At 40.3% G+C, this 22,838-nt stretch overlaps 1 protein-coding gene across 2 annotated transcripts in view; it reads right to left on the bottom strand.

The window, feature by feature from the left end:
• The window catches only part of LOC126094910 (serine/threonine-protein phosphatase 6 regulatory ankyrin repeat subunit C-like), a 314,292-nt gene that overhangs the window by 58,968 nt on the left and 232,486 nt on the right, over positions 1-22,838 (bottom strand). For both annotated transcript variants that reach the window (XM_049909562.1, XM_049909553.1), the window contains one exon: positions 9,828-9,926. In XM_049909562.1, the coding sequence (XP_049765519.1) occupies positions 9,828-9,926 (99 nt within the window). The remainder of the gene's footprint in view (positions 1-9,827; positions 9,927-22,838) is intronic.

Below are 22,838 nucleotides of genomic sequence, written 5' to 3'. Positions count from 1 at the left end.
CTGTTTTGCACAAGTGAGTAATGCTTCTGCATCAGAGGCAGAATTGATGGGTGGGGTAGTGATGCTATTTACAAAATATTCATTGAGAATATTGCAGTCAATAGGGATACTCCTTTCTTTATTGGTATTATTAATTTCCCTTTTAATGACAGTCCAGGCAGCTTTACATTTTTTTTTAGAATTTAAAATATATTCATCATTTGCACAGCACTTAGCATTTTTTATTTCTAATCTGTAAAGGATTCTCATTTTAGTGTATTTTTCCTTATCTCTATCACTGTTATGAGATTTGTCTTTCATAATCATCAGTAGTATTCTGAGTTTGTTAAGTTGTGGGGTGTACCACTTGTTAGTATTTTGTTGCTTATGAGTAATATTACTCTGGTACCTTTTGGTTACCAAGGGGCATGTCATTTCTACTATATGCTTGATCTCTGTTAGGAAAGTGGAAAAACATTTATTAATTGTTTTCTTAGGAAAGTGGAAAAACATTTATTAATTGTTTTCTTGTTATCATTACATGAGTCCAATCCTTTTCTTTTAACTGTTTACATTGGATTCACCTAAAATTCTATATGTCACTTCTCTCTCTGTAGAACTGAAGGCTGACTTTTCTATTTGAAGCCATGGCCTTGCATGATCTGATATTCCTAATTCTATTACATCACATTGTATGGAGTCTCTTTGTACATTGCTAATTATGTTATCAAGGCATATGAACAGGCTGCAATTTTCCACTCATTTAGGGACTGCTGGTCTGGTCACGACTCCAGGAGAGACTCTGCAGGTGACATCACTCTGTTATCAAAGGGGCTTTCATCAGTCATCTGCTGCCATAGGCCGTTAGCACCAAATTTCACCACACTGTCCTAACAGATATGTTGCCATATGTCCCACATTAATTTGTGTAGTTAACGCAAGCAGTGTCAGTTTGTGATGAAGCAAGCTGGGGTAATTTTAATGCCCCTCTTGTTTTGCCATCTGCCTCCTTAGGAATCGTTTTTTTTTTTTTTTTTTTTTTTTTCAATTTTAAGTAATTACCATTAACATATGTGAATATTATCTGCATTTCCATAAAAGAGAAAGGTTGGCCCTCAGTTTATAATACCACATCTAATTTCGTGCCTAGTTTTATGTATATAATTGATTTTCTAATTTATTTTGACTATTCCTAGTTAGTATCTTTCATTACATGGAGAAAGCAGTAATTGTATCATAACTTAAATTCTATTCTCGACTTACAAACAAATATAAATTCTGTAATAATTATAAACATTTGGAGGAACAAGTAATAGTATTCTTAAAGTATCTATTTGGCTCTCTTTGAAAACATGTTAGCAAAACCGGCCCTGAATTAATCCCAAAGTAATTAACAGTTTTGTCAAAAGTATTGTCTGTGTAATGATATTTGTTAATTTCATGATTTAAACAAATAATTTGGCCTAAATCTTGCAGTAGAAGAAATTGTTAAAAAGATGTATTCAGAGAAATTAATGAGTTAAGTTTTAATTGTAATTCCTGTAAATTAAACATCAAACAATGTGTAGTTTCAGCACCTATTATTGTAAGGATATATACTTTGGATTCATCAAGGCCCCATCTTTTCAATATCCCAACTTTCTACAGTTTTAATCTGCAGTTCACAGCATAAAATTATGGTCAGACTACGTATCTGTCCCCTCACCCCCCTCCCCCCATGAACCATGGATGTTGCTGGGGACTGGGGAGGCTTGCGTGCCTCAACGATACAGATAGCCGTACCGTAGGCGCAACCACAACAGAGGGGTATCTGTTGAGAGGCCAGACAAATGTGTGGTTCCTGAAGAGGGGCAGCAGCCTTTTCAGTAGTTGCAGGGGGAACAGTCTGGATGATTGACTGATCTGGCCTTGTAACAATAACCAAAATGGCCTTGCTGTTCTGGTACTGTGAACGGCTGAAAGCAAGGGGAAACTACAGCCATAATTTTTCCCAAGGGCATGCAGCTTTACCATATGGTTAAACGATGATGGCATCCTCTTGGGTAAAATATTCCGGAGGCAAATTAGTCCCCCATTCGGATCTCCAGCAGGGACTACTCAAGAGGACATCATTATCAGGAGAAAGAAAACTGGCATTCTATGGATTGGAGCGTTGAATGTCAGAATGTCAGATCCCTTAATCGGGCAGGTAGGTTAGAAAATTTAAAAAGGGAAATGGATAGGTTAAAGTTAGATATAGTGGGAATTAGTGAAGTTTGGTGGCAGGAGGAACAAGACTTTTGGTCAGGTGAATACAGGGTTATAAATACAAAATCAAATACTGGTAATGCTGGAGTAGGTTTAATAATGAATAAGAAAATAGGAGTGCGAGTAAGATACTGCAAACAGCATAGTGAGGAGGAACAAGACTTTTGGTCAGGTGAATACAGGGTTATAAATACAAAATCAAATACTGGTAATGCTGGAGTAGGTTTAATAATGAATAAGAAAATAGGAGTGCGAGTAAGATACTGCAAACAGCATAGTGAACACATTATTGTGGCCAAGATAGACACAAAGCCCATGCCTACTACAGTAGTACAAGTTTATATGCCCACTAGCTCTGCAGATGACAAAGAAATTGATGAAATGTATGATGAGATAAAAGAAATTATACAGGTAGTGAAGGGAGACGAAAATTTAATAGTCATGGGTGACTGGAATTCGAGAGTAGGAAAACGGAGAGAAGGAAACATAGTAGGTGAATATGGATTGGGGCTAAGAAATGAATGAGGAAGCCACCTGGTAGAATTTTGAGCAGAGTATAACTTAATCATAGCTAACACTTGGTTTAAGAATCATGAAAGAAGATTGTATACATGGAAGAACCCTGGAGATACTAAAAGGTATCAGATAGATTATATAATGGTAAGACAGAGATTTAGGAACCAGGTTTTAAATTGTAAGACATTTCCAAGGGGCAGATGTGGGCTCTGACCACAATCTTTTGGTTATGAACTGTGGAGTAAAACTGAAGAAACTGCAAAAAGGTGGGAATTCAAGGAGATGGGACCTGGATAAACTGAAAGAACCAGAGGTTGTACAGAGTTTCAGGGAGAGCATAAGGGAACAATTGACAGGAACGGAGGAAAGAAATACAGTAGAAGAAGAATGGGTAGCTTTGAGGAATGACATACTGAAGGCAGCAAAGGATCAAATAGGTAAAAAGACAGGGGCTAGTAGAAACCCTTGGGTAACAGAAGAAATATTGAATTTAATTGATGAAAGGAGAAAACATAAAAATGCAGTAAATGAAGCAGACAAAAAGGAATACAAACGTCTCAAAAATGATATCGACAGGAAGTGCAAAATGGCTAAGCAGGGATGGCTAGAGGACAAATGTAAGGATGTAGAGGCTTATCTCAATAGTGATAAGATAGATACTGCCTACAGGAAAATTAAAGAGACCTTTGGAGAAAGGAGAACCATTTGCATGACTATCAAGAGCTTTGATGGAAACCCAGTTCTAAGCAAAGAAGGGAAAGCAGAAATGTGGAAGGAGTATATAGAGGGTCTATACAAGGGTGATGTACTTGAGGACAGTATTATGGAAATGGAAGAGGATGTAGATGAAGATGAAATGGGAGATATGATACTGTGTGAAGAGTTTCACAGAGCACTGACAGACCTAAGTCAAAACAAGGCCCCTGGAGTAGACAATATTCCATTAGAACTACTGACAGCCTTGGGAGAGCCAATCCTGACAAAACTACACCATCTGGTGAGCAAGCTGTATGAGACAGGCAAAATACCCTCAGACTTCAAGAAGAATATAATAATTCCAATCCCAAAGGAAGCAGGTGTTGACAGATGTGAAAATTACCAAACTATCAGTTTAATAAGTCACAGCTGCAAAATACTAATGTGAATTCTTTACAGATGAATGGAAAAACTGATAGAAGCCGACCTCGGGGAAGATCAGTTTGGATTTCGTAGAAATGTTGGAACACGTGAGGCAATACTGACCTTACGACTTATCTTAGAAGAAAGATTAAGGAAAGGCAAACCTACATTTCTAACATGTGTAGACTTAGAGAAAGCTTTTGACAATGTTGATTGGAATACTCTCTTTCAAATTCTGAAGGTGGCAGGGGTACAATACAGGGAGCAAAAGGCTATTTACACTTTATACAGGAAGCAGATGGCAGTTATAAGAGTCGAGGGGTATGAAAGTGAAGCAGTGGTTGGAAAGAGAGTGAGAAATGGTTGTAGCCTATCCCCGGTGTTATTCAAGCTGTATATTGAGCAAGCAATAAAGGAAACAAAAGAAAAGTTCGGAGTAGGTATTAAAATCCATGGAGAAGAAATAAAAACTTTGAGGTTTGCCGATGACATTGTAATTCTGTCAGAGACAGCAAAGGACTTGAAGAGCAGTTGAATGGAATGGACAGTGTCTTGAAAGGAGGATATATGATGAACATCAACAAAAGCAAAATGAGGATAATGTAATGTAGTCGAATTAAGTCGAGTGATGCTGAGGGAATTAAATTAGGAAATGAGACACTTAAAGTAGTAAAGGAGTTTTGCTATTTGGGGAGCAAAATAACTGATGATGGTCGATGTAGAGAGGATATAAAATGCAGACTGGCTATGGCCAGGAAAGCCTTTCTGAAGAAGAAAAATTAGTTAACATCTGGTATAGATTGAAATGTCAGGAAGTCGTTTCTGAAAGTATTTGTATGGAGTGTAGCCATGTATGGAAGTGAAACGTGAACGACAAATAGTTTAGACAAGAAGAGAATAGAAGCTTTCGAAATGTGGTGCTACAGAAGAATGCTGAAGATTAGATGGGTAGATCACATAACTAATGAGGAGGTATTGAATAGAATTGGGGAGAAGAGGAGCTTGTGGCACTACGTGACTAGAAGAAGGGATCGGTTGGTAGGACATGTTCTGAGACATCGAGGGATCACCAATTTAGTATTAGAGGGCAGCATGGAGGGTAAAAATCGTAGAGGGAGACCAAGAGATGAATACACTAAGCAGATTCAGAAGGATGTAGGCTGCAGTAGCTAGTGGGAGATGAAGAAGCTTGCACAGGATAGAGTAGCATGGAGAGCTGCATCAAACCAGTCTCAGGACTGAAGACCAGAACAACAACATGTATCTGCTCCTGCAAATGTTCCCAGCTTAAAATCTGGTTTGAAAACTTCAGTCTTACTATTACATAGGCTATCTGAATCCTTCCAGTGTCCAGGTCTCTTCCACATATAGTACCTTCTTTTCTGATTCTTAGGGAAACTGTTGGCATTGACTAAATTGTGCTCTATGCAAAATCCTACCAGGCAGCTTTGCTTGTAATTCTTTTTCCTCTATGTCCATCTTCCTATACCACTTTTCTTCACTTTCTTATCCTACTTCCAAATTACTGTCCCTCCCAATAATTAAATGTTCATCTCCCTTACTGATCTGAATAATTTCTTTTATCTTATTTATATCCTTTCAGTCTCTTCATCACCTTCAGAGCTAGTCAGCAGCTTAGTGTCTGTCTAGGCTATGATAATGCAATCATTGTGCTGTTCATAATAGCTCACCAACACATATATTTTCTTATTCACTATTAGACCCAGCCCTGTATTACCCCTTTTTATTTAGTAGTGATAGCTCTGTACACAGCTGAGCAGAAGTCATGTTCTTCCTGCCACTGCACTTCACTAGCCTCCACTAAATCTACCTTTAACTTCTGACCTATAGGATGTCAGATTTTATTTTATTTCTGATGCTAATACAAAAATAAAATGGCTTGATGCAACTGCCCTCCTTAGTGTAATGTTAGGCCAGCAACTCTCTTGGGAACATCATATCAATGGTACATGTTCTGAATTAGGAGCAAATGTGTACAGTATATTTTGCACAAGTTAAGCCACACATTAGTCAGCAAGAATCAATATGCAAAGAAGTGGGATACGGAAGTACTAAGGAATGATGAGGTACGGTTGAAATTCTCTAAGGCTACAGATACAGCAATAAGGAATAGTTCAGTAGGCAGTACAGTTGAAGAGGAATGGACATCTCTAAAAAGGGCCATCACAGAACTTGGGAAGGAAAACAAAGGTACAAAGAAGGTAACTGTGTGATTTGACTATATTCTTAATTAACAGTGTGATGACATTGGCAGTATCTCTGTATGTGAGCATGTGTTTTGATTCTCCAAAAAAGGGATATCAATTAAAACTGAAATTATGAAATTTGATTATTTGGACAAAAATTTACTGCATAGAACTGTACTGTGATACTACAACAGAGAAGAGTATCCGATAGCCAGAAAAACACACAATGATATCTGAGAAAAAATTAGCTATTCTGCCTCAGAGAACACCATTATTTGTCTTTCCCATTCACTTGGTTTTTGATTCTGATAATGTAATGATAGACAAAAGTTTTTAATTTAATACAAAGACACTGCAGCAGCAGATTGAAGTTTTATGCAAAATGCACTTACTATGTGCTGAGGACAATAGTCTTGTAGTATACTTAGATAATACTTTTGTTCCAAAAAACCACAAGCAAAAATATGTTTACTTGAACTTCAGTGGAAATATTGGTCTGAAAGTACCTACAGTTATTTTTGTGTAGCATATATCAGTGATCTGGGTGATAGGTGCAGTGATAAAGTGTCTGTGGCCGAGCAGTTCTTTTTCAAATTCTGAAGGGGACAGGGGTCAAACAGAGGGAGCGAAAGGCTATTTACAATTTGCACAGAAACCAGATGGCAGTTATAAGAGTCGAGGGGCATGAAAGGGAAGCAGTGGTTAGGAAGGGAGTGAGGCAGGGTTGTAGCCTATCCATGATGTGATTCAATCTGTATATTGAGCAAGCAGTAAAGGAAACAAAAGAAAAATTTAAAGTAGGAGTTAAAATCTGTGGAGAAGAAATAAAAACTCTGAGGTTCAACGATGGCATTGTAATTCTATCAGAGGCAGCAAAGGACCTGGAAGAGCAGTTGAATGGAATGGACAGTGTCTTGAAAGGAGGATATAAGATGAATATCAACACAAACAAAACAAGGATAATGGAATGTAGTCAAATTAAATCAGGTGATGCTGAGGGAAGTAGGTTGGGAAATGAGAGTCTTAAAGTAGTAGATGAATTTTGCTATTTGGGGAGCAAAATAATTGGTGATGGTCAAAGTAGAGAGGATATAAAGTGTAGACTGGCAATGGAAAGGAAAGCATTTCTGAAGAAGAAAAGTTTGTTAACATTGATTATAGATGTAAGTGTCAGGAAGTCTTTTCTGAAAGTATTTGTATTAACTGTAGGCCTGTGTGGAAGTGAAACATAGATGATAAACAGTTTAGACAAGAAAAGAGGTATGGTGCTGTAGGGGAATGCTGAAGAATGGATCGGTAGATCACGTAACTAATGAGGAGGTACTGAACAGAATTGGAGAGAAGAGGAATCTGTGGCACAACTTGACTAGAAGAAGGGATCAGTTGGTTGGCCACTTTGTGAGGCATCAAGAGATCACCAATTTGGTATTGGAGGGCAGCATGGAAGGTAGAAATCGTAGAAGGATGTAGGTTGCAGTAGGTACTTGGAGATGAAGAAGCTTGCACAGGATAGAGTAGCATGGAGAGATGCATCAAACCAGTCTCTGGACTGAAGACCACAACAACAACAACAACAATAACAACAGATAATACTGTCAGTCCTATTAAGGCGAGCCATCAGGAATAAAATCCTAGCAGTGGTACACAAGAACTCGCACATGGAGTCTCTCACAAAAATAAAATGCATTCATACACAACGTGATACCATAAAGATGTCTTAGATGTTATCAAAATTAATTTCACAGTTTTCTAAACAACTTTATCATTGAATGTTTCTGTGAGATCTGACACAATGAAAATTCATCAACAATGACATTTCTCATTGAACAGATGGAACAGTTTCAGAGCTCTTGTGGAATTTTATTTTTTATGTCAGAATATTTCATGATAAAATTTAGTTTTCTTGATAAAATATGAATCCCAGGCATCCATATATTTTCAGAATTGTTCTGCTTTCTCCACATCTTTCTAAAATATTTCTTGTAACATAAGATTTTATTAATTAATTAATTAATTAATTAATTTTATTAATTTATTTATTTATTTTCTTTTGGAAAGTACTCCCATCATATTCAAGAGTGAAATCAGAGATGTCCAACTTTTTTTTTTACTGATATTTGAAATTAGCACTAACTGGTGGAGGAGAAGTATAGTGTCCAGTCAACAACAAAGCCATTAGAGAAAGAGCACAAGCTCCAGTTACGGAAGGATGGTGAAGGAAATCAGCAATGCCTTTCAGGGAAATCATGGAAAACCTAAATCAGGATGGCCGGAAAGGGTTTGAACCATTGCCACCTCACTTGGTATAACTAACTGGCAGTGATGTAGGACAGTGAGATGACTTCTGTGCCTCTTTTCATGACAGCTGCTACATAAATGTTTTTTAGTATCAAATAATGCCTTTTATAAAATTATATGATCTACATTGGAAACCATATAATTTATCTGCAATCCAAGAAAAAATCTTGTATTTGCCTGTGTACAATAAATAAATAAGGAAACAAGTAGTAAACCACGTGAGATGTGGCAAGTGAAGTCCTATTGAATTCCACAAACCCATTGGGTTTGATTTAGAGAATAAAAATTTCATATAGGTGGTATTGGTGCTGACTTAATTTTTACTGACACTGGTTCAAAATTAGTGGATAATAATGAGAGTTTTATAGTTGGTGAATGATGCAGGGTGAAGGGTTATATGAACATTATATTTGGCACATAATAGCAGGATATGACCTTCTTGTGTTTTATTTTTAATTATTTTCATTTTTCCCTCTTCTACATTTGTTTCTTTTATTATTATTATTATTATTATTACTATTATTATTATAATACTATTATTGTAAAATGTAAACTTTCCTAGCTGGAAATGTCACAATTAATAAAATATTCTGGCTGTTATGCTGTGGTCAAATGTATTTCATCCTAACTCAAAGTTTCATCCTCATGTGCAGAGGACTGTTTCAAAGAGGATTGTAGCTTCTTTGATTGTCCAATTCACACACTGGCCCACAGATGAGAGTGTGACAGTAAAGAGCCAGGGTATAAATTGGGTATTCGATGAAGCTACGATCTCCCTTGAAAATATCATATGCAGATGGTGACAAAACCCCGGATTTTAAGATGAAATCCATTCAACCAAGGCATAGTCACCTGGAACACATTATTAATTATACTATTACTGTCATTTTATGTAAGATGTATTTGTATGAATTGTTTCTGGCAACTAGAGGACTGTTTGTGTAAATCAAGCTTGTGGAAACAAAGAAAATTTGACAAATTAAGTTTATCTCACATATTTACACTCTTGTTCTTTCATTTACAAGGAGTACTGGCCAAATTGCAGTTGGATAGAGAGCAAATGATTTTATCATGCTTTATTGCAAAGAAAAAAGAATGCAATATGGCAGTGGGAAGAAGTAAGGGGAGTTGATAATCCAGAAAATGATAAATAAGTTGCATGCTTAAACAATGAAAGTTATCATAAACAGAGTAAAAAACAACATGGCATGTGCTGTCATTTCTGACTTGTGACTGTGGAAGGGTTTCATTTATGGAATTCCTCGATTGCAACAACAAACACACAAATAGATAGCCAAATATAAACTTCCATGCCTCAAGCATCACTGTAGATCTATGGATCTGTTTTTATTTTTTATCTGATTGTAAGCTCTGGTAATTTGGTAATTTTTCACAGCTTTTCAGATCACCAATATTTTTTTACACTATTATCAGTAGAACATGCTACTAATGAGACAGTACCTCATAATAGTTACATCTGGTTTGCATCAGAAGTGGTGTCGCACCATCCATGTCCACAGCATTTACATCAGCTCCGGCCTTGATGAGTACTTCCACATACTGAAATCAGAGAAATATGTTTCAGAAGTACTCATGTGAAAACAACTATACTACTTTGATTATTTTAAAATATAAACTTTTTGCTACACATGTTAGCAAACACACCAGAACACACTCTCACACATTACAGTCATTTTAGTTACTAGTAGCATTTGAACATTTATTTAATTTATTTAATATTGTAGTGTTTTCAGATTACAAATTAGCCTCTGTGTCCTTAAAGTAGTCACAAATAAATAATCACCAGCATAAGTAGAAGAGTCTACCTCATGTTAACCACATGCACATTTCACAAATTTATTTTCAGCACACAGAAAAGGAATTTAAAAATACTACCAGTATATAAAGGTAGTAACTGACTTCATTGTAATGAGCTGTTTGAAAATTTCAGTATTATAACAACACAATATTACATTATCAAGCCATCATACACATAAAGAAAAGATTATCAAATGTGACTGTCAGTGACTTCCATTTATTTAACATCTCCCATCATAGGTGTCAACAAGGATGGAACAAAAGGGAGCATTTGCCTCCTCTGATCAGAACAATAGACTTTTTATTCTTTCTCAAATTCTTGTCCATTTATGGAAATGATTTTCTTTGTTTACACCACACTGTAGGCTAGCCTTCCTGACCTCTTTGGAAAATATTTGGGCTTTAGCAATTACCACATAATGTGTGTTTGTTTGTTGAGCTACTCACAAGAAATTACATCCCTCCTTCATCATGCAGATGGTTTTGGCACTATCCTGTAGTCAACTTCCATAGAATATTGTTGAAATAGAAGTATCTAGTCTCTCCTCTATCAATTCCACATGGCCCCTTGTTTAGATACAGAAAGAGACCATCCAGGAACCATGAGGAACATATTTTAGCTACAGTACATTCTCTCATATCTGTCCCTAGTTCCCAGAAGAACATCACCCTTGCCCCACTGCACAGCTTAATCACAAATGAATTTTACCATTTGTCTTAAAAAGACAGGTAAAAAGTGTGGAATTTCAAGATCAAAAAGATGTCTTCTCCAGAAGCTGGACCTGTCAAAACACTGTGGGATGGAACACAGCACAATGTGCAGTAATAAAGTTATAAATTCTGCATTCATATGGCATGACTGCACAATTATGTCAAACTGAGGAGACAAGGACCATCTTCATGAGTCCTAGACTGTTAAGAGTCAGTTCCACTAACTGATTTGAGGGCTGTTTTTGAAGGTTTCAGTGCTGACCATGGATTACACTTTACACAGACAACCTAAAAAGTAGGTTTCAAAAAAAAATTCTTCCATTTATATTACATCAGTCAACATTAAAAAAATAAATGGCATGAAAATAGTGTAATAAATCCATTAACAAGATCAGTCATGAAGTTTCAAAAGCAATTAATACTATACACTGTATAATACTTCAAGAAACATAGTTTAAAGTTTATTTCCTGTGTCTCCACTTTGAGGAGTATCATTCAATGGCAGTTTTTGATGGTTATTTTGTTGATACACATTTTTTTCCTGACAGCAAGGTCTTTAGCACCTGTAATAAAATGTAATGAGAATAGTGTGGAGGAATATCATAAAATGACTAAAATGAGAACTGTGAATAAAAATGTAAAGAAATTACAGAAAAAAACTTGAATACACACACTCACATCGATAGCAATGAAACTCACTTTGTCAAATCACTAACACAAGGTTCAAAAGAAGACAGCATACATCCCCAGATGGCTGATCACTGGAAGGAAAGGGTGTGGATCAGATACTCTGCAACACACTAAAATCTCCCAGCCTAACTGCTTATGATATGGTAGTGGATGTTCTGTTAAGAAGAAAGATGCGGTATTCCTTCATAAATGCAAGCACGTCTGAAGAAACAGGCACTGTGGTGACTACAGCCATTAAGGGAATGATGACAATGAAAATTAGTGCTGGACCAGGACTTGAACCCAGATTTCCCACTTTACATAAGCAGTTGCCTAAACCACTTTGGCTAAGTGTGCCTGCGTAATGGCTAGATCCAGACTTCCATATGTCACTGTTACTGCATCACAACCTGTACTTATACATACATTATGTAATCCCCGCAAAGGCAACAACATTTTTATTGAGTCACTGTCCAGTATCAGTCGATAAATATGGTATTGCAGTGCCTGTGTTGCTAACACCCAAACCTCCAGACGTTAGACACTCGGAGCAGTACCAAATGTTGTATGTCAATAGAGTATCATCCAAAACACTGATTCAGTTAGTGCTATGTGCTATCATGCAGCAGAAGGTACATAAACGGTAACATCATAACTATGGAGTACAGGCAAGGAAGGAGAGTTTTGTTGATCTTGCATGGGTGAATTGGTAGAGCTTGTGGTCATGTTCCATGCTCAAACCCCACTGTTGGCAATTTGCTTGAACCGTTCATATGTGAAACTGTTAACTGGGAGAACATTTTCCTGGCATGTAAAAGGACTTTTCGGAGTTTGTAGCAATTTTCTTTTGGCAGTCTGCTTTCACTTCGTTAGTTGAAAGTAGCAAACCTGTAGAGTACATTTGTACAGAAAGGTGTGGTGTTCTGTCAGACACATGTAACAGAACATGCACCACTCATGATGAAGTAGTCAGTGCATCTGCAGTTTCCCTGGACAAATATAAACAATCGATATAGTATAATAAAGAAGCAGTTGCATCACATGTGTGGAGGTATTAATAGTCCACTGAACTCTTTCATGCATAATACAGTAAAAAATAGATATAACATTACTGTCATTGGGGTATGAACTCAGGACTCATTGAACAATGACCTAATGCTCTACAAACTTCCACACAGAGGCCACATCTTCATCTACATCTACATCATATTCCATAAGCCACCTAATGGTGTGGGCAGAGGGTACTTTTGGTACTATTATCTGATCCCTCCAGCCCTATTCCACTCGTGAGTAGTGTATGGGAAGAATGATTGCCAGTAAACCTCTATATTGGCTCTAATTTCTCGAATTTTCTCTTCATGGTCAATACACATGATGTAGGTGGGGAGAAGTAATATGTTGTCTGACTCCTCCTGAAAAGTGCTGTCCTGAAATTTCAATAGTAATTCTCTCCTTGATGCACAACGCCTCTCTTGTAACGTCTGCCAGTGGAATTTGTTTAGCACGTCCATCACGCCCTCTCATCAGCTAAACAATTCTGTGGTGAAACACGCTGCTCTTCTTCATTGGATCTTCTCTATCTCCTGTATCAGTCCTACCTGATATGGATCCCAGTTAGATTAATAATACTCAAGAATTTGGCAAACAAGCGCCCTATAAGCCAGTTCTTTCATGGATAAGTGACATTTCCTTAAGATTCTCCTGACAAATCTGAGTCTGGTATCTGCTTTTCCCACTATCTGTTTTATGTGGTCATTCCACTTAAGGTCATTCTGGATAGTTATGCCTAGATATTTTATGGCAGACACTGTCTCCAGCTGTTTTTCATCAATAGTGTAGTTGTACACTAGTGGATTTCTTTTCCCATATATGCACAAGATGTTACATTTATCTATGTTCATGGTCAACTGCCCCAGCCTGCACCATTCATCAATTCTCTGCAGGTTGTCCTGCAAATTCTTTCTATCTTCTGGCATTGCTACTTTGTTATAGACAACTGCATCATCTGTGAATAGCCCTAAAGAGCTTCCAATGCTTTCTACTACATCATTTATATACACTAATGCTCATAAATTAACGATAATGTTGATACATGGTGAAGCAATGCTCTGGTGGGCGGTTTGCAGGTTTAAATCACCTCGGCGTATGACCATGTGGTGCATTTGACCTGCAGTCATCACACGGTGGCACTGGTAGCAATCCACATTTGCAGAGTTGTGTTGGTGTATGTCAGAGTACAGTGTAGCGAGTAAGTGTGCAGACATTTTCAGATGTGCTAATGGTGACTGTGTGTTGAAAATGGCTCAAAGGACACATATTGATGGAGTTATGAGGGGTAGAATACTATGCGAATGGAGGCTGCTCAAACACAGCAGGTCATAGCACGGGCCCTCTGTGTGCCACAAAGTGTGATCTCAAGATTATGGCAATGATTCCAGCAGACAGGAAAGGTGCTACAGTACAGGACGTCCACAGTGTACAACACCACAAGAAGACCGATATCTCACCATCAGTGCCTGCAGACAACCATAGAGTACTGCAGGAAGCCTTGCTTGGGACCTTACTGCATCCACTGGAACAGTTGTCTCCAGACACACAGTCTACAGACCACTGAACAGACATGGTTTATTCTACTGACCCCTGGTCACAGTAGAGTCTGGAAAAGCCTGGTGTCATGGTCATTGGAACAGTGGTCTCAGATTATGTTCACAGACGAGTCCAGGTGTAGTCTGAACAGTGTTTCAAACTGAGTTTTCATCTGGTGTGAACCAGGAACCAGATACCAACCCCTTAATGTCCTTGAAAGAGGCCTGTATGAAAGTCATGGTTTGATGGTGTGGGGTGGGATTATGATTGGTGCATGTACACCCCTGCATGTCTTTGACAGAGGAACTGTAACAGGTCAGGTGTATCGGGACGTCATTTTGCACCAGGATGTCCACCTTTTCAGGGGTGCAGTGGGTCCCACCTTCTTCCTGATGGATGATAATGCATGGCCCCACTGAGCTGCCATCGTGGAGGAGTACCTTGAAACAGAAGATATCAGGCAAATGGAGTGGCCTGCCTGTTCTCCAGACCTACAACCCATCAAGCACGTCTGGGATGCTGTCGGTCAACGTATCACTGCACGTCTTCAAACACCTAGGATACTTCAGGCACTCTGACAGGCATTGGTGCAAGAATGGGAGGCTATGCCCCAGCAGCTGCTCGACCACCTGATCCAGTGTATGCCAACCCATTGTGCAACATGTGAACGTGTGCATGGTGATCATATCCCATATTGATATTGAGGTACATGTGCAGGAAACAGTAGCGTTTTGTAGCGGATGTGTTTCGGGATGGTTTTCTCAACTTATCACCAATACTGTGGAATTACAGATCTGTGTCATCTGTGTTCCCGGTGTGCCTATGCTATTAGCACCAGTTTTGTGTAGTGCCACATTGTGTGATACCACATTCTACAGTTATCCTTAATTTATGAGCATGAGCATATATTGTAAACAGCCACTGTCCTATCACACTTCCCTGTGGTACTCCGGATATTATCTTTACCGCTGTCAATTTTGTTCCATTAAGAGCAACATGTTGAGTTCTATCTGCGAGAAAGTCTTGTATCCAGTCACAAGTCCACTCTGATACTCCATAAGCTCTCTCTCTCTCTCTCTCTCTCTCTCTCTCTCTCTCTCTCTCTCTCTCTCTCTCTCTCTCTCTCTTATCTCCCCCCCCCCAATAAACGTCAATGTGGGGCAGTAGCAAATGCCTTACTGAAATCAAGGAACATGGCATCAACCTGGTGCCACTGTCCTCTGCACTGTGGATCTCACGGAGGAATAAAGTGAGCTGCCATGTTGGTTTTTATACAGGAGATGTTCATTTTCCAAAACCGTCATAATTCTGGAGCATAAAACATGGTCCATAATTCTATAATAGATTGACATCAATGAAATAGGTCTATAATTGTGTGGATCTGTCTTATGGCCTTTCTTAAAAGTGGGAATGACCTGCAATTTTTCCAGTCATTAGGTACCTTTTGTTGCTCAAGTGATCTACAACAAATTACTGTTAGGAGGGGAGCAAGTTCTTTCACATAATCATTATAGAATCTTATAGGTATCTTATCCAGTCCTGACACCTTTCCACTACAAAGTGATTGTAGCTGCTTTTCAGTGCCGTGATCGGTTATCTCAATATCTGCCATTTCGAAATTTGTTGGTCGGTTGCATGGTTTAAACGAGGGGGGAAGGGACCAAACTATGAGGTCATCGGTCCCTTGTTCCTAATAAAACAATGCCACAAGTGTGAGAATAAAATAGACAAGACATATAACACAAAATGGAAAGAAAGGAAAAGCCCACAAGAACAAAGGAAAGGCAACAAACACTAAAAGGAACAAAAGATGACAAGAAAACAACAGAGAGATGCAAGAAACAGTTACAAGAGAGTAAAACAATGAAGCAGGTTACAGTGGCTGGCCGACCACAAAAATAAAAAGGGAAAGCCAGCCACCCTGCAACACATTAAAACCTCCATCCTAAAGGCACTAAGGTGGAGGACACAGAGTGACAAAGGACATGCACAAAAACTCAGATTTAATGATAAAACCCACCCTCATGGATGAAACGTAAAACCAAATCAGCCTATGAGGTGCTGTCTGCTAAAATCAATGATAATGGTCTGGTAACCAAAGATGCAGTCGCAGGGCAGCCAAAGAAGGACAGAGCAGAAGAATATGGGCCACTGTCAACCAGGCGCCACACCGACACTCAGGTGGGTCTTCACAGTGCAGGAGGTAGCTGTGGGTCGTCCAGGCACGGCCACTGCAGAGCCAGCAGAGAACCACGGAGTCCCCGCGAGAGGCCCTCACTGAGGACTTCCACACATTTGTGGTCCCCTTAATGGCTTGCAGTTTGTTGTGCATACTGAGATTTTGCCATTCCGTCTCCCAAAGCTGAAAAACATTGCGGTGTAATAATTAACGCAGATCAGTTGCGGGGATGATGATCTCTAGAAGTGGTTTCCGTGTAGCCTGTTTGGCCAGCCTGTTGGCAAGTTCATTTCCTGGAATTCTAACATAACCATGGGACCAGACGAGCACCACTGAACAACTTGACCATTATAGGGCATAGATGGACTCCTGGATGGACGTTACCAAAGGATGACGAGGGTAGCACTGGTCGATAGCTTTCAGGATGCTCGAGGAGTTAGTAAATAAAAGAAAAGACTCTCCTGAGCATGAATGGAGATACTGAAGTGCATGAGATATGGCCACCACCTCTGCAGTGAATACACTGCAACCATCAGGTAAGGAATGCTGTTCAATATGACTGCGGTGAATGTAGGCAAAGCCAGTGTGACCATCAGCCGAGCCGTCAGTGTAAACCGCTTCAGAGCCCCTTCACTTCAAGAATCGAGAGGAAGTGACAGCGGAGAGCCACAGGGTTAACAGAGTCCTTAGTGTGACATGAAAGGTCCAGACAAAGCTGCAGCAGGGGCTTACACCATGGAGGCGTACATGAACGGAAAGCATGTAGAGGTGGTAAAGGGTAGGACTCCAGTTCAGAGAGAAGGAACCGCACGTGAACCACAATTGTTAGCCCTGACCTGGGCCACTGATGCAGGAGATGGACTGCCGTGGGCAGGAAAAGGAGACAGGAATTTGGATGCTCAGGAGAACTACAAATGTGTGCAGTGTAACTGGAAAGTAGTTGTGCACGTCTGATCTGCAATGGAAGGAGCCCAGTCTCCACCTGTACACTGGTTACCGGACTTGCCCTAAAAGCTCCTGTCGCTAGTCTAACCCCACAATGGTACACAGGGTCGAGTAAATGCAATGCTGAGGTCACTGCCGAACCATAAACCACACTCTCATAGTCAATTCGGGATTGGACAAGGGCTCTGTAGAGCCACAGCAACATAGAGTGATCTGCACTCCAATTGGTGTTGCTCAGGCAATGGAGAGCATTGAGTTGCTGCCAGCACTTCCGCTTAAGCTGACAAGATGAGGAAGCCAAGTCAATCGTGAATTCAAAACCAGTCCTAATAATCGATATGTCTCCACTACAGTGAGTGGATCATCATGAAGGTAAAGTTCTGGGTCCAGATGAACGGTAGGATGCCGACAGAAGTGCATGACACACGAATTTGCAGCTGAAAACTGGAAGCCATGGGCTAGAGCCCGTGACTGGGGCCATGTGGATAGTCCCCTGTAGACGCCGCTCAGCAACACCAGTACTGGAGCAGCAGAACAAAATGCAGAAATCGTCTGCATACAGAGATATTGAGACTGAAGGCCCTACAGCTGCTGCTAGACCATTAATGGTCACTAAAAAGCGATAGACACTCAATACAGAGCCCTGCAGTACGCCACTCTCCTGGAAATGGGGGGAACTAAGGAGGCACCAACTTGGACATGGAAAGTACGAAGTGAGAGGAAGTTTTGGACAAAAATCAGAAGCGGGCCCCAGAGACCCCACTCATACAATTTGGCAATGGTATGATGTCGCCAGGTTGTGTCATATGCTTTATGTAAGTGAACAAAGAAAGCAACCAGGTGTTGGCATCTGGAAAAGGCTGACTCGAGGGATACCAGATTATCAGTGGTAGAGCAACCCTGGCGGAAGCTGCCCTGACGTGGGGCCAGGAGACTACATGACTCCAGGACCCAACTCAACCGCCGACACACCATGTGTTCCAGAAGCTTACAAAGAATGTTGGTGAGGCTAATGGGCTGATAGCTATCCACGTCAAGTGGGTTCATACTGTGTTTGAGTACTGGAATGATGGTGCTCTCACGCCACTGTGATGGAAAGACGCCATCACACCAGATCTGGTTGAACACGATGAGGAGATGTCGCTCGTAGTCAGATGAGAGATGTTTAATCATCTGACTGTGGATCCAATCCGGCACAGGAGCTGTGTCAGGGCAACATGCAAGGGCGCTTAGGAGCTCCCACTCTGTAAATGGAGAATTATAGGGTTCACTGTGGCGTGTAGTGGACGAGAGAACCCTCCCTTCCAACCTCCATTTGAGAACATGATAGGCTGGGGGATAATTCTCCAATGTATAGGAGCGAGCACAGTGCTCAGCAAAGTGCTCGGCAATTTCATTTGCGTTGGTAGACAACACACCATTGATGTGGACACCAGGGGCACCCGTTGGGGTCTGGTACCCAAAAAGATGTTTGATCTTGGCCCAGACTTAGGAAGGTGACTTTTGGCACCCGATGGTTGAGACATACCTCTCCAAACACTCGTGTTTCCTTCTTTGTATAAGCTGGCGAACGTGGGCATGGAGCCATTTAAAGGCTATGAGGCGCTCTAGGGAATGGTGCCGCTTACATCGCCGTAGAGCTCGCTGACGCTCTTTAGTGGCCTCAGCAACTTCCGGCAACCACAAAGATACTGTCTTTCACTGGGGGCACCCTAGAGAACGAGGGATCATGTTTTCCGCTGCAGAAACGACCATTGTGGTGACCTGGTCAACCACAACATCGATGGCACAATGTGGGTGAGAATCAATGGTGACAGCAGAGGTGAAGGCTTCCCAAACTGCCTTGACTAAATCCCATCTGCATAGGCATCCATGGGCATGACACCGGGGGAGTGACAGGAAGATGGGAAAGTGGTCACTACCACACAGGTCATCATGTGCTCTCCAGTGGATAGATAGGAGGAGTCCTGGGGTGCAAATTGATAAATCAACGGTCGAGTAACTACCATGAGCCACAATGAGATGTGTGGTGGCCCCAGTATTTAAGAGGCAGAGGGTTATGGGGGTTAAAATCTCCCAAAAGTAGGAAAGGTTTAGGGAGTTGATCAATCAGGGCAGGCAGGACGTTCTGGGGTACCACACCATCTGGAGGAAGATATAAGTTGCAGACTGTTATTTCCAGCATTGTCCTTATCCTGACAGCCACAGTTTCAAGAGGAGTTTGAAGGGGTACAGGTTCACTAAATGGTGAGTTCAGGACATAGATGCAAACACCACCTGACACCCTATTATATTCACTGCAGTTCTTGTTGTTGTTGTTGTGGTCTTCAGTCCTGAGACTGGTTTGATGCAGCTCTCCACACCAATCTATCCTGTGCAAGCTTCTTCATCTCCCAGTACCTACTGCAACCTACATCCTTCTGAATCTGCTTAGTGTATTCATCTCTTGGTCTCCCCCTACGATTTTTACCCTCCACACTGCCCTCCAATACTAAACTGGTGGTCCCTTGATGCCTCAGAACATGTCCCACCAACCGATCCCTTCTTCTGGTCAAGTTGTGCCACAAACTTCTCTTCTCTCCAATCCTATTCAATACTTCCTCATTAGTTATGTCATCTACCCATCTAATCTTCAGCATTCTTCTGTAGCACCACATTTTGAAAGCTTCTATTCTCTTCTTGTCCAAACTATTTACCGTCCATGTTTCACTTCCATACATGGCTACTCTCCATACAAATACTTTCAGAAATGACTTCCTGACACTTAAATCTATACTCAATGTTAACAAATTTCTCTTCTTCAGAAACGCTTTCCTTGCCATTGCCAGTCTACATTTTATATCCTCGCTACTTCAACCATCATCAGTTATTTTGCTCCCCAAATAGCAAAACTCCTTTACTATTTTAAGTGTCTCATTTCCTAATCTAATATCCTCAACATCACCCGACTTAATTCGACTACATTCCATTATCCTCATTTTGTTTTTGTTGATGTTCATCTTATATCCTCCCTTCAAGACACCATCCATTCTGTTCAACTGCTCTTCCAAGTCCTTTGCTGTCTCTGACAGAATTACAATGTCATTGGCGAACCTCAAAGTTTTTATTTCTTCTCCATGGATTTTAATACCTGCTCCAAATTTTTCTTTTGTTTCCTTTACTGCTTGCTCAATATAGAGATTGAAAAACATTGGGGAGAGGCTACAACTCTGTCTCACTCACTTCCCAACCACTGCTTCCCTTTCATGTCCCTCGACTATTATAACTGCCATCTGGTTTCTGTACAAATTGTAAATAGCCTTTTGCTCCCTGTATTTTACCACTGCCACCTTTAGAATTTGAAAGAGAGTATTCCAGTCAACATTGTCAAAAGCTTTCTCTAAGTCTACAAATGCTAGAAACGTAGGTTTGTCTTTCCTTAATCTTTCTTCTAAGATAAGTCATAAGGTCAGTATTGCCTCACGTGTTCCAATATTTCTACGGAATCCAAACTGATCTTCCCCGAGGTCGGCTTCTACTAGTTTTTCCATTCATCTGTACAGAATTCGTGTTAGTATTTTGCAGCTGTGGCTTATTAAACTGATTGTTCGGTAATTTTCACATCTGTCAACACCTCCTTTCTTTGGGATTGGAATTATTATATTCTTCTTGAAGTCTGAGGGTATTTCGCCTGTTTCATACATCTTGCTCACCAGATGGTAGAGTTTTGTCAGGACTGGCTCTCCCAAGGCCGTCAGCAGTTCCAATGGAATGTTGTCTACTCCAGGGGTCTTGTTTCGACTCAGGTCTTTCAGTGCTCTGTCAAACTCTTCACGCAGTATTGTATCTCCCATTTCATCTTCATCTACATCCTCTTCCATTTCCATAATATTGTCCTCAAGTGCATCGCCCTTGTATAGACCCTCTATATACTCCTTCCACCTTTCTGCTTTCCCTTCTTTGCTTAGAACTGGGTTTCCATCTGAGCTCTTGATGTTCATACAAATGGTTCTCTTATCTCCAAAGGTCTCTTCAATTTTCCTGTAGGCAGTATCTATCTTACCCCTAGTGAGATACGCTTCTACATCCTTACATTTGTCCTCTAGCCATCCCTGCTTAGCCATTTTGCACTTCCTGTCGATCTCATTTTTGAGACGTTTGTATTGCTTTTTGCCTGCTTCATTTACTGCATTTTTATATTTTCTCCTTTCATCAATTAAATTCAGTATTTCTTCTGTTACCCAAGGATTTCTACTAGCCCTTGTCTTTTTACCTACATGATCCTCTGCTACCTTCACTACTTCATCCCTCAAAGCTACCCATTCTTCTTCTACTGTATTTCTTTCCCCCATTCCTGTCAATTGTTCCCTTATGCTCTCCCTGAAACTCTGTACAACCTCTGGTTCTTTCAGTTTATCCAGGTCCCATCTCCTTAAATTCCAACTTTTTGCAGTTTCTTCAGTTTTAATCTACAGGTCATAACCAATAGATTGTGGTCAGAGTCCACATCTGCCCTGGAAATGTCTTACAATTTAAAACCTGGTTCCTAAATCTCTGTCTTACCATTATATAATCTATCTGATACCTTTTAGTGTCTCCAGGGTTCTTCCATGTATACAACCTTCTATCATGATTCTTAAACCAAGTGTTAGCTATGATTAAGTTGTGCTCTGTGCAAAATTCTACCAGGCGGCTTCCTCTTTCATTTCTTAGCCCCAATCCATATTCACCTACTGCGTTTCCTTCTCTCCCTTTTCCTACACTCGAATTCCAGTCACCAATGACTATTAAATTTTCGTCTCCCTTCACTATCTGAATAATTTCTTTTATTTCATCATACATTTCTTCAATTTCTTCGTCATCTGCAGAGCTAGTTGGCATATAAACTTGTACTACTGTAGTAGGTGTGGGCTTCGTATCTATCTTGGCCACAATAATGCGTTCACTATGCTGTTTGTAGTAGCTTACCCGCATTCCTATTTTCCTATTCATTATTAAACCTACTCCTGCATTACCCCTGTTTGACTTTGTGTTTATAACCCTTTAGTCACCTGACCAGAAGTCTTGTTCCTCCTGCCACCGAACTTCACTAATTCCCACTATATCTAACTTTAACCAATCCATTTCCCTTTTTAAATTTTCTAACCTACCTGCCCGATTAAGGGATCTGACATTCCATGCTCCGATCTGTAGAACGCCAGTTTTCTTTCTCCTGATAACGACATCCTCTTGAGTAGTCCCCGCCCGGAGATCCAAATGGGGGACTATTTTACCTCCGGAATATTTTACCCAAGAGGACGCCATCATCATTTAATCATACAGTAAAGCTGCATGCCCTCGGGAAAAATTACGGCCATAGTTTCCCCTTGCTTTCAGCCGTTCACAGTACCAGCACAGCAAGGCCGTTTTGGTTATTGTTACAAGGCCAGATCAGTCAATCATCCAGACTGTTGCCCTTGTAACTACTGAAAAGGCTGCTGCCCCTCTTCAGGAACCACACGTTTGTCTGGCCTCTCAACAGATACCCCTCCATTGTGGTTGTACCTACGGTACGGCTATCTGTATCGCTGAGGCACGCAAGCCTC

This window comes from Schistocerca cancellata, chromosome 1 (genome assembly GCF_023864275.1).
Source record: "Schistocerca cancellata isolate TAMUIC-IGC-003103 chromosome 1, iqSchCanc2.1, whole genome shotgun sequence".
NCBI classification, from domain to species: Eukaryota; Metazoa; Arthropoda; class Insecta; order Orthoptera; family Acrididae; genus Schistocerca; species Schistocerca cancellata.
Note: the sequence above shows the minus strand (reverse complement) of the source record. Positions and strands in the feature narration are given on the sequence as shown.